General features: G+C 36.2%; 1 protein-coding gene across 2 annotated transcripts in view; it reads right to left on the bottom strand.

The window, feature by feature from the left end:
- Positions 1–12,941, bottom strand: part of lonrf1 (LON peptidase N-terminal domain and ring finger 1) — a 29,638-nt gene that overhangs the window by 14,870 nt on the left and 1,827 nt on the right. Inside the window, exons 2-12 of one of the 2 annotated variants that reach the window (XM_067498161.1) lie at positions 12,278–12,396; positions 11,311–11,433; positions 8,216–8,407; positions 7,907–8,117; positions 7,607–7,709; positions 7,407–7,521; positions 7,161–7,282; positions 6,891–7,049; positions 6,243–6,405; positions 5,893–6,045; positions 139–1,767 (exon numbers count right to left, since the gene is read on the bottom strand). In XM_067498161.1, the coding sequence (XP_067354262.1) occupies positions 1,609–1,767; positions 5,893–6,045; positions 6,243–6,405; positions 6,891–7,049; positions 7,161–7,282; positions 7,407–7,521; positions 7,607–7,709; positions 7,907–8,117; positions 8,216–8,407; positions 11,311–11,433; positions 12,278–12,396 (1,619 nt within the window). In that variant the 3' untranslated portion in view covers positions 139–1,608. Of the gene's footprint in view, positions 1–138; positions 1,768–5,892; positions 6,046–6,242; positions 6,406–6,890; positions 7,050–7,160; positions 7,283–7,406; positions 7,522–7,606; positions 7,710–7,906; positions 8,118–8,215; positions 8,408–11,310; positions 11,434–12,277; positions 12,397–12,941 lie in introns of those variants that run through there. The other variant, XM_067498162.1, reaches the window with a different exon arrangement.

The following is a 12,941-nucleotide window of genomic DNA, read 5'->3' as shown; positions in this document are numbered from 1 at the left end:
TCCTATTTTGTACCTGCAGTAAACTGGTAAAATAGCCTAATGAACATTTTAATCCAAATATGTTGTCCAGTTAATAAATCTAATATCACCTATTAAGAGGGTAGATGCTGTTTACTGATTTCGATGCAAATAAATATGTGGGGTTGGGGTTTTTATTAAACTTTAACAATCAACATTTTTTTTAAAAAGCGCATTTATTATTGAAAATTGATAACTTAAAACATCAGATCTGTTTAAAAAGGCTTTTTACAAGTTTACCATCTCACAGCTTTGACTTGACTTAAACAAAAATATTTTTAACACAGTGAGCACATGGTGCCTCAAACTGAGAAGACAAAATTAAAATCACACTTCATATTATGGCAACAAGGAACGGTAACCAAGCAAACACACTGTGTTGTTGAAACCACAATGCAAAATAGTTTAAGGCAAAAGCAGTCCCTGGTGCGCTGCAGGTGCTCACTCCTCCAAGCACACAAAGCAGCACTGAGCATCAAAGGCTAACCCATCAGGCCATGTACATGCTGTTTCTGTTGTGCATTATAATATTGCAAGACCCCCTTACAATTTCTCATTCACACTCTTTGTCAGAATGTACAAAAATATTTCACCTAACAAATTAAGTTTAATTTAATTCAATGTGAAGCTGCATCTTGACGTTCTGAGAGACAAATAAACTATATTTCATTGCAATGTAAAGATCTCCAAGGGTCCATGATAGACAAAAATTTGGAAGTTAAGGAAAATATACAGTTAACTCTTAGAGGAAGTGAAGCATTTAACAAGTATAGAATCGAAATGAGATTTTAGAGCCACGAGTGTTTCTTTAAATTCATGTTGAGGCACAACTTGGCCCATATCTTTTTACGACTGATGAAACTCACAAGTAAGGTCCCCTTGCCACAATTCAGAGGAAGTGATGGAAGTTATGCATATTAATGTGGAAAAAAACCAACAAACAAACAAAACATATAACTGGAAGAGACTGATTAATACTTTTCTCACTATTTGGTGGACATTTGGCCACCTGCACTTGCAGGTTTTTCAAGTCTCTTTCCAAACGGTTCCTTTAAACTACATTGGATTGCATATGATCTTGTACAGGTCACCTTTTGGACTTTCAGCATTTAGGATTTTGTTCCATAGAATAAACCCACCTCTTCTTCATTCAAACATAAATTACAGCCTATGGACAACACAAACAATACCCAAAAAAAAAAAAAAAGTACTCTGTACATACAAAGGTGATTCTCATACTTCTAGATACTACTTAACCTTTGCCATCATCATGATCAACAAATATTAACCAAATATAGAAGCATTTCCATCTCATTTTAACAAGAACCCTCAAGAGTAGTCGTCTTACTTTTCAAATTAACTTTTGACAATGATACAAACACAAAAATAGTGTCTCCTGTGAAGTATATCGAGGATTTTTGACCGTATTTCTGGTTTTGTAGAAATATGGTAGGCTTAATCAAAGCGTGAAATATGGGTCTTAAAGCTGAAGAAATATAAGTTATAAGTAGAAACAAACGTTGGTAAGATACTGATACAAGGATGTTTTAATAGTCCAAAGTGTGTTTATGGTAATGAGAATATTAAGCTCTAGTTGTTTGGAATGCTCTGCAGATATGTGAGGATGTGCTGGATCTTTACTAGGCGTTCTCTGAGGCTGGTCATTGAGAGGACAGAGAGTTGATACCGTGGGTCAATAGGCAAGACGGCCAGAAGCCACCAGCAGCAAGCGGGACCGTTGGGAGTTGCCTGAAAAGAGAATTATAACACTGAGACCTTTGGTTTCACAATAAAAATCCTTATCAGGGCTCACTATATTCTTTGGTCCAAAAGAAGTTTCCCCATTCAGGAAATTACTTCGGTTTTTAAACAGAAAACGGAACAAAATTAAAAATCTCAGCAGCGATGAACATTATTTGTGTCTGTGCAACTACCTTTTTAGTTTTGATTCACTACTTTTATTCATGTATTTTTTATTTTTATTTTTTAAGAGAAGCCTCACTCTGCTCCTACAGCCGTACCCGCCCTCTTGTGCTGAGTTTTGTCACAGCTGTAATAAAATCCATTCATCCCCTGGATGACCAGAGCTCAGATCTACTAAATATTCAGTAAATACCATTATCATACCAAAACAGATGTATTGGTAAAGCAGGGGAAGCCCCAGCTGTAACTGTGCCATCCTGCCTGTAATTTCTTTTGTTTTTTTTCAGCCACAGGCTCAGGATGGACTGTGGAAGCAGGACATCCTCTCTCCTTAGTCATTGCCAATTTAACTTTACCTTGCACTAGCATGAAACTGAGCTCTGCTCAGTCCTCCCTCTCCCTCCTACACTCTGCTGTGCTCCACCATGTTTTGCCCAGGCCAGAACTTCATTCATCATGTTTTGACAGACATCACAAACAGCCAACAATAACAAGAATGGTGCCAAACTGAACCAATCAGAGAAGAACAGAGTTACAGACAAATCCTGTTAGGTTCTCGCAAACAGAGGAAAGCGTGGGAGTAATAGCACAAAAAGTTTGGGCTAATGCAACAGTGAACAACAATAAGTCAGGAGTGGGAGCAGGGTCAATAAAGAAAATGACAACACAAAACAGAACTCAAGCGACACCTTTACCGAAGAAGACAAGAACAGACAAATTTACTGTTGAAAAGAAGGGTCCCAGGAATTCAGGTGGGATGGTGATATTTTGGCTATTTAAAGTGCAACAAAAAGCAGGCTAGCTTGCATTGCAAAGCATGTTCTCACAGAGACAATACCACTAATATTTGTTTTCTATATAAAGCAGTACCATCCTCTAGAGCAGGGGTGCCCACATTTGTTTAGCTTGTGAGCTACTTATAACAGGACCAAGTCAAAATGATCTACCTACTATAAAAATACAAAACATGTATTTATTTATTTATTAATATATTGAGAATTCGTTATATGCATGATATATGTTGGTGTAGCTTGCATAACTACATGAGCCCATATTGCACAATACAACTCTGTACATTTTTGTCATTACCTTACTCTGAAGACTTGCACTGAATATATTCAGCCATGGATGCATAGTCCAGAGGCTATCTCGCTGGCTTGCTAGAGTTTTGCAGCACTTGGTGCCATTGTATGCATGCGCGGTGAGCCATGTGTCAGAAAAAAATTTAAATAATAATAGTAATAATAATAATAATAAAAATTAGATGTCAGATTGGCTGCCCTGTAGTATGTCAATCAAGTGACATTTTACATAGTGAGGAAAGATGATCGGCTGACGTCTACTTTGTTAATTCCATGCAATCTACCCACACCACATTTGCGATTGACCGGTAGATTGCGATCGACATATTGGGCACCCCTGCTCTAGACCATGCACAGTGCAAAACTTTACAGTTCAAGATTGAAGCAATTGCAGGTGGTTCCCCCAAAAGAACCAGATCGCAACCACCTGAGCAACAGATCATAGTGTCCACTTTCTCCAGTATCCTACAATAAACAGGTATTTTTTTTGTTTGTTTTTTGATACCTACTTAATTTATTTGGAACAGACCAAAAAAAAAAAAAAAAAAATTTAAGATTTTTTTTTTCTCCCGTAAGACGTAAAAGATTCTGAGTTGTCAAAATTAAGATTTTAGTTTATTTTATATTATACACCTGTTTTTATTATAGTTTTACTTTTTTTGAAATAATTATATAATCATCTGCAGTGCACGTTCATGTCATCTTCAAATTGTGGCAGTAAATAAAAACTAAAAATCAACCTTATATCTTCTTATCACACTTAATATTAATTAGGAACCTTTAAGCTGGACAGAAATTGTGATTTGGTTTATATCGAGATATTTATCGGTATCGACTGATAAGAAAAAAAATTGTGATAAGTTTTTTTCTATATCGCCAAGACCTAGTTTCAAAACCTACTAATCAAGTAAAAATGAGTGTTTGACTATCACTTTCAGAAGCAAATATCTTTTCACTGCTGCCAGTGGTAGTGAAAAAAAAATCCACGTCACAGGAGGATTTAACAGCACCTTGTTACACTGTGTTATTACTAAAACAGAAGAAAAAAAAAAACAATTAAAGGTTTTAGAAATATTATATACAAAAAGTATAAAAGTACTACTGTATTTTTTAAAAAATGGGACAGACATGTCATCAGGGTTCAGTGCTTTCTTTTTGTGCTTTTGCCTATGTATTGGAGTTGGGGATTCTCTAGCTGTTCTGATGCAGCAGAGATGGTGGGATTAGGTGTAAAGCATGCATAAAGCTCTTTGGCCCATATTATCATCAGATCCCGCCTACCCCATGGTGGTTCTAAGTTTGGAGCTGTAATCCCTTTCAGTGCTGCATGCTGTGAGCTAAAGCCAGAGATGAGAACACACAAGGTGAATACATGTGGATATATACATATGGATTTACCTAACAGGCAAGTGTGTCATGAGATGATCAAAAATTAGAAAAACTTAAGAGCATCTTGATGTATCACACAAAGTAATGAAAGCATTAAACACACTCGGTATTGTGAAGAAAATGACTTCTTTGTGAGAGTTCACAAAATACCAGTTCTGATAACATATAACATTATAAAAAAAAATAATATTAGTATATCCAATATATCAGAAAAAATTCCTGATATAAGGACAATGTCTTAATTGTTTAACCAAACTCAAATGTTGATTTAAATATTTGCATGTTTTTAAATTTTGCTCTGACTAACATCTACTCAGCAAATGATGCAAAAACAAAACAGCAATTTTAGACATTTTAAGTGTAATAAAGACTTCACAAATATAATTTACAAGTTTTATGGTTTTTATAAAAAAATTATTATGAACTGATAAATGTTGATAATTATCATTAAGGGTTTTTCCATTATCAGTATTGTTTAAAATACATTTTCTTAGTAAAATACCTTTACTTTAAGTAAAATGTAGATATTCTGCATAGTAGTAAAAGAGTTAAAGTAGCACATGTAGTCAAAACTTTCTTTAGACCAGTGGTCTCTGACCTTTTTCCCCTGAGAGCTACTTTAACAAAATGGAAATGGCCAAGAGCTGCTCCTGTTTTGTAACATGTATTCTCATATCTTATTTCAATCCGAACAAACTGATAAGCCGTTTTCCTGAACCTATACAAAATGTCTGTGTCCAGAACGCACATTTTGCATTAAAACATCACAAAAAAAATTTTGTATATGTATTTTTGCGTTTAGTGTGTCTATATTCTTTCTATTGTATTCTCTTACTGGTACTGGTGCCAGCGGCAGCTTTGTGCATGCGCGATTCATTACATTTGCAGTCTAGAAGCAGCGAAGCGATGACTTTCTCCTGCTCTGACTGCAGCTGGGAGGGGCTGCTGCGTGAGGACTGGGCCGCCTGTGAGTGCTTTTGGACGTGAGAGAGGCATACTGCAGCACCCTCTGCTTGTTGAAAAGAGTAAGAACGGCAAGTACTGTCACGTCAGAGTCTCCAATAACACAGTCCCTAGAGGGGTCTGAATATTCGCTAATAATCCTTTTTTGTGTAAGAAGGGTGCGGGAAACTAATGAATTTGTTTGAATATACATATAAGTTGGTTTGCTGAGTCACAAATTTGACTAATTAAGTTTTTAAATATTTGTAGGATTAATTAACCCTTGGCAAGCTACTTGGAAAGTGCTCGTGAGCGACATGTTGGAGGCCCCTACTTTAGACCAATACTTTTACAATACACTTGTAAAAACACACACACACACACACACACACACACACACACACACACACACACACAGCTCGGCGTGGCCATGCTGACCCTGGTCCTCCGTGACATTACACAGAAATTAGATTACAAATAGACAAGCTCATCTGGGCAGAAACTGGTTAGGTTCTACAAAACAGAAGTAGAGGTTTACCTGAATATCAGCTTCTCGTTCAGGCATTGGTCCAAAGTGCTGCAGGATTTGGTTGTGGAAGTGAATTTTAAGGTTCTGAAACCAGACACAGGCCTGCTCATACACTTCATCATGCAGCTCTTGGAGTTTCTCCAGGTCATCATTGTCCTCCACCTTATAAGGGAAAGTCAGTTTATTAATACGCCGGCCTATTTTACGCTGTCTGAAGATCTTAAAAGCTCTTGTTGAAAATTTCTAGTGATATAACGCTGATATTAAAAATATAGATTTTGCATGGAGAATGATTGTAAAAGAACAACACACTGTACAATCTGTAATATCATTGAAATTATAGTAAACTTGGTTTTTACCCTGTTATCCTCCAAGTGTTCAATGTCAGCAGTACTGTAGCCATCCTTCATTCCTCGGGACAGGACCCGAAAGCGTTTTCCTCCCACTGTGTCTACTACAGATCGTCCATCAGGAAGAAAATGGATACTCCTGATGATCAGCATGCAGCCATAATCTGCAAACCTGAAAGGATTAACACAGCAGTTTCTTTATACAACAATTTGAGCACATTTATTCTGGGAATCATATGAGATAACTCATATACAGTATTGATATGTATAATTTAAAAAAGATAAGTTAGGTCAATGAACACCAAAAACTATTTCCCAGACATGACAACATAGTGCAAAACCATGAAACAAAAGACCCACACACTTAACTTCTATAAGATATTAAAATATCTGTGCATCATGTAAATAAAATCATGGAACATTAGTCATTATGTACTATTATTTTTATAATGAAAACTAAGACATAAAGGGAAAATTTACAACAAAGTGTTAGCAGCTCACAACCAATTTGACAAAGGTTTATATTAAAGTTATTTTTTTACTGATGATTGCTGTTCTTTAAGGAGCATCCAATCTGGACATGAAGAAATGTCTTGTTTTAAGGTTCTTTGATATTTAAAAATAGACAAGTCTTTATGCTTGCCTTTGTGTTCTTACCCTTTCTGCGGATCATTAATACACATCCCAAATTGCTGTGTGCCTGTGTCCATGCAGCGGCGAATCATGAGGCGATAACGTGGTTCAAAGACATGCAGGGGGCAAGGCACGGTGGGATAAGCCATGGTACACACAAAGATAGGCACATTCTTCGTTAGGCTGCAGAGGTGGAGAAACATTTTAGACCCTTTGAACCTTTCTGAATTTTGTGCACACAGAAACATCGGATTACAAATATTGGAATCAAACCGACCAGAAAGAAATACTTACTCAGAAAGCTCTCTGGTCTCCTCTAGATGAGCTTTGGTCCTCTCTGCATGTTCCTGACTCAAATACTGTTTGATCAGCGTGTCCAATACTGTTGTCACCATGTACTTCCTACATGCTAAATACTGGAGAGGGCAGGACATAATGATTATTGATAAGAACACAAAGCAATAGGGAAATACCTTAATTAACATAATGCAAATTTCTTAAATAATCTGCCCAACCAAGATAGCGAAAGTAGTTTCTGACCTCTTTAAGGCTCTCTTTACAGAGGGGACACTGGGGTGTGTGGTCCAGGCAACGTTCCAGACAGTTTTTACAGAAGGTATGACCACATGGCGTTGTCACCGGCTCATAAAACAACCTGTGTTTGTCAGCAAGATGTAACAATCCAATGAATATTCAGTGTTTTATAAGCACATAACAAATGTGTGCATTTGTGTTGATACCTCATGCAAAGAGAGCACTCCATATCATTGGGGTCCAGCAGGTTATCAGGAACACTTCTGCTCATTTTAGCTTTGGCGACCTGTTTTAAGCCTTTGGTCAGACCTACAATTCAAAGGAAAACAATGCTTTTTTTTTTATTCATTAAATACAGAATATATTCTTGGGACATAAAAAGTTCTTAAGTAATAAAGCAGTGTAAATGGCAGAATGCAGGTAAAACACAAGGCATTTGATATGTAAATTAAAACAATAAGTTATGAAGAATAGAAAACCCAACGATGAAGGGCTTGGCAAGTAACCTTTTTTATGTTTGGTATTTTCACAGTCGATAATACAGGGTTCTGTATCCAGCACTGACAGCTTCCTTTTTAGCAGACACCCCTTCTCCTGGTCCCCCAGCTGAGGAGCAGAGAAAACTCTCTTCAGACCCTCCTCACCACAGCTAGAGCTATGCATTCGTAGTGAATGAGCTCGACTCAGACCAGGGCGCTCTAGACTTTCCCAACGTTTCTAGAAAAAGACAAAAGAGTAAGATGATGATACTGGTCCTGTAAATGATGTGGCACCTAAAACAACAATCAATAACTAGTAAAGATAAGGGTTATTACCTCATCATTGTCCAGATTGTTGGGGGCAGAGCCGGCACGCACCTGGTGTTGTCTTTGGACTGGGCTCTGTAGTGGAACTTGGGAATTGGCCACTAGTGTTTTACTGCGCAGGTGAGGTGATGTGTTCTGAGTGGTTTCTCTCAGGCCAACCTTGACATTCTCATCATCTGGGGAGAGCAGGTCACACAAGATCTGAAAAAACGAAAAATAAAAAGATCTGATGAAAATAAACTAACATCTGAACAATGTTACTGACATCTGACATCGGTCTCAAAGACAGTTCTGAATTAGACACTGAACCTCAGTTGCTGCAAATGTGCATCCTGGAGTCCACATGTAAAATCCTATTTTCTTGTCTTGTCATGTCTAAAATTAAATAGAACAACCACACTTTGTAAATTTTCCTGTACACCAGCTCATAAGGATGAAAACGGAAATATTTAAGATTAAGATCCATTTAGATGAGCTGTTCATTTATTCAGCAGCACTTTCGTTTTGAAAGTGCATCATGCAGGTTTTTGCTGCATTGCTAAAACTGTTAGCATTACTGCTAATTAACTCTGAGAGGTAAAGTCGAATATTTGTACTAAAAATAATTAAATATCTTAAAATTGTAAAGAATCTTATCTAAGTTACAATTCTGAAAAAAACAATAGAACTATTAACAAACAAACCATTTTATTGTTTTCATCCACACTGAATACATATTTAAAACATGCACAGTGTAGGCTTAAAAAGCATGTGATCCCCGAAACTAAACTACATCAATAAAAGCCATATCAATATAACATGATATATATATATATATATATATATATATATATATATATATATATATATATATATATATATATATATATATATATATATATATATATATATATATATACACACACACACACACACACACACACACACATACATACATACACACACACTTTGCAGACAATTTGCTATTCACAAGAAACTTCTGCTAATGTTAACTAGGCGTCAATGTCAAAAATTATATTGTATAGACAATCATCTTTCCCCACTTGGAATCAGTGGCTGTAGCTCCAATAACAGGCTCAGCATTTCAATGATTGGCTCCACCATCTTTGCTGTTAACGCACGTGTGTCTAATTGAATTAATAAGAAGCAACATTGTAAAGTTCTTGGTAAAGCAATACTGTACTGTATTGACAAGCCATTAAACCAATACATCTTTTATTGGTTCTTATTATAATTAATAATAATTAATTCATTTTAATTTGAAATATATATATATGTATTTTAAGAATTGATGATTCAGCTGCTTTATACTATATGAAACACAGTATCAAAGTAAACTGAACAAGCATTTAATCATACCCTAAACAGATTCAATCATACGTTTATATCTAATGGGTTATAATGCCATTGCCCCAGTAATTTAATGAAGCCAAAGTGGAGCTAATGTCTGCATTTGCTTGGTCCATGGGCTTTAACTATCAGGTGACACTATAGATATTTTCACTCGATCATTTCACATTATGCTCTTTTTTATACTGTTCTGTTACAAATTCCACTCTTTTTGCATTATGAGGCAGCTTTTTATCCACATGCATTCCCAGACCCCACTGCAGAAATGTATGCCCTCCAATTAGTGCAGAAAACTGAATGATTCCAAAAACCAAATAGTTCGCATAATTTTTCTCTCAGAGACTTTATCAGCATGATATCAGTTTGACGTCAGTGTCTACGACTCTCAGAAGCAGAAAACACAAGATTTTTTTCCAACTCCATCAACCCTTGAGCACCTAATGGCAACCACCTTCTTTGAGATAACTTTAATCACATTTACAGTTTGTGATTTAGTGAATCATTAGAGAAAACTCACTCACTCGTTTCCTCTCCTTTCTGCTCGTAGATCATTTCCCTGAGTCTTGCTGATAGAAATCTTGTGTAAGACTTGTGAAGTAACTGTAAGCACCCTGGCTAGATGCAAAGATTTCAGAGTCACTTGGTTACATTTTTACTTTTTTTGCCCTTACACTTGACTTTTGTTCAGCATTAGTTAAAAAACTTGTTATTCTGATCCATTTGCCTAAAAGCTTTCAAAAAGTGTCATTCTGCTTCTGAGATTCATGTTTGTTTTTTTCCCCTGAGTCGGGGCAGTAAGGATGGAAGCTGTCATTATCATTTGCATGAATTAGCGTTTTCCATTTTAAGAACACTGGGAAGGCCTGGGCGACTGAAAATATGATTACAGGCTCCACAAACTTAATTTGATGTTCTACTAATGCAGTCTGTCTGGCTCCCACACTTGTTTTAGACTGACCTCTAGCCTCTAGACTAGTGTCTTTCTCAAGACTGAAACTCAGAAACGTTGCCAATACAAACAGCAGGAACGTCTAATATATTACAATACTTCTTACCAAGTAAAAACTGGACATGACTAAAGCAATTACATATATTTCCTTATAGTGTGATTACACAAAACATGTGTAGCATTAACAATGGAAATTAAGTTTGTGTAAAAATGCTTTTCTGAGAATGTTTATAGTAATTTATGCAGCTACAATGCTGTGATATAATCACAGGACTTGACACACATTTTTCTATAAATTGAAATATTACAAATGCTAGCTTTTTTAATTTTAAATTTGACTGATTCAGTTTGTGGTACATGCAGCAGACAATGCAATTACATTCTCCTAAAACAACAGCAATACGTGGATTGTGTTTATCAGGATGCCTGGAAAACCCAGCGTTCCAAATGTTTCCAATTAAACTTTTTATTTCATAATAAAGAGTCAGTGAGATGAAATAAAAAGACAGGTTTCATAAAGTAAGTGTAGCATAAAAGCAGATATAAATAATAAAACAGCTTTAGTGTAATTAGGTTCATCATGAGAGAGCTTTAGCCTACATTTGCAGCTATCCAATCACAGAGCAGGCAAATTCTTGATGATCCGTTGATTAAATATTTTATTTATAATGTATTGAGGCTGGCTTTTCCAGTCTACTTGATTAAAACTGCCAGATTTCCAGAAAATGACAGCAGCAACTAATACTGAATATCTCTCTTTTCCTATACAGCCAGCAAATGGATTGTAATGACTTAATTCTCCCACCTTTTCCACTTGTCTCTTAGCACAGGGGAAGTCCTCATCCACAGCCAGGCAGTGGAGGAAAACATGGAGAGACTCATCCACATGCCCCATTTCATATAGCACCATAGCTTTCCTAAACAAAGCCTGAAAAGAAAGATCACAAAGACAGAAACATTTTACTTGTGTATTCACACTTAGTGCATCCCTGAAGCCATGGGATAAGCCGAAAGGACAAAAAAAAAAAAAAAAAACTGAATAAACTCCATAAACAACAATCTACAGAGGGGTTTTGTAATGGTTTGCCTGCATCTTTAGAAAACACTGGAACACATTCAAATTCTACACATTTCAATTAAACTATTAATGATCAACCCAGTGCTTTGATATTTGATAATTGCTGGTTTCTTGATATTTGTTTAACAAAACATAAAAAGTTATTCTAAGCTTATATCAGACACCTGTTACTGAGGCAATAACCATTAACAGCACTGACTTTAATCAATGCATTTTTTGTTGTGGTCTAGAAACCTTCTTTAATGATGATACTGTTTTGTAGCTTATTAACTTGAAGATGAAAATTCTTTTAATTTAATTTGTAAATAAAAAAAGTGTTTTAGAATTTACATGTAATTAACTAATTTACTAATGAAATGAAACATTACATGATGTTCTCACAGACAGGCTTTCAAGGCAGCAGTTTAAAATACAAGTGAATGCTGACTGACCAAAATATCTGCACAGACTGTAACAATATGTGCACGTGTCAGGCCCTAGTAAGTAAAGGGATGTGATGAACTGTGTGAGCATGTGTATACAACTTTGCTTGCAAAGTTTTGCAAAGTTTACATTGATGACAAAATGACAGTGATTTTCTTCCCTTAAAAAAAAATTGTAAGTGACTGCTGGAAAGGTATCTTCATTGCAAACTTGAGTTTATGAAATGTTTGTTTAGTCTAATTTACTTCTGCAGTATCAGAGAGTAACCTACTTCAGCAGAGCAGCTGGACCCAGTACAAAATTCGGTGTCCTCCAATGCCTGACAGTATTGTTTGAGAGCCATGTATGCCTCCGCCCGAGACAGTCGAACTGCAACGGTCATCTCGGAATCTGCAGGAAACACAAGAGGAAAAAAATATACATCAGCCATTCTGTTAACAGTTCGGACTTTTGACGAATAGGGTAAAGTTTAACATTTTTCATGGACCACATTGCAGGCCAATAATCTCAGCAATGTGTTACCTTTCAATGAGAGACATGTGATTTGGCTCATTTTTCTGATATATGGCAAATGCTAATATGAAGATAACCGGTTGTTTGTCAAGTCATCACACCCTAAATTATTATGAATTATTTCCCCCCTACTTTTCAGGTTGTCCTCTGCACTAAGGGCCGGCACAGCCTGCCAAAAGGCATGTGGTATACCTACATCATTCCCACAGTGGTGACTGTCTGCGATCTGTCTCGACAAACATTTTGCTAAAAACACATCCCAAGGACATAGAAAGTTTTGAAAATGAATGTATTTACATTCTGTCAACAATCAATATGTCCTTGAAACGATAAGTTTAAGAAGCAAAAAAAGTCACACAATGTAAACGCATAGACAAGTAATTCCAGATAAATACCCATCTATGACTAGACGATGGATTAAG

This window comes from Channa argus, chromosome 3, assembly GCF_033026475.1.
Source record: "Channa argus isolate prfri chromosome 3, Channa argus male v1.0, whole genome shotgun sequence".
Taxonomy (NCBI): Eukaryota; Metazoa; Chordata; class Actinopteri; order Anabantiformes; family Channidae; genus Channa; species Channa argus.
This window is presented reverse-complemented; position numbering and strand designations above follow the sequence as displayed.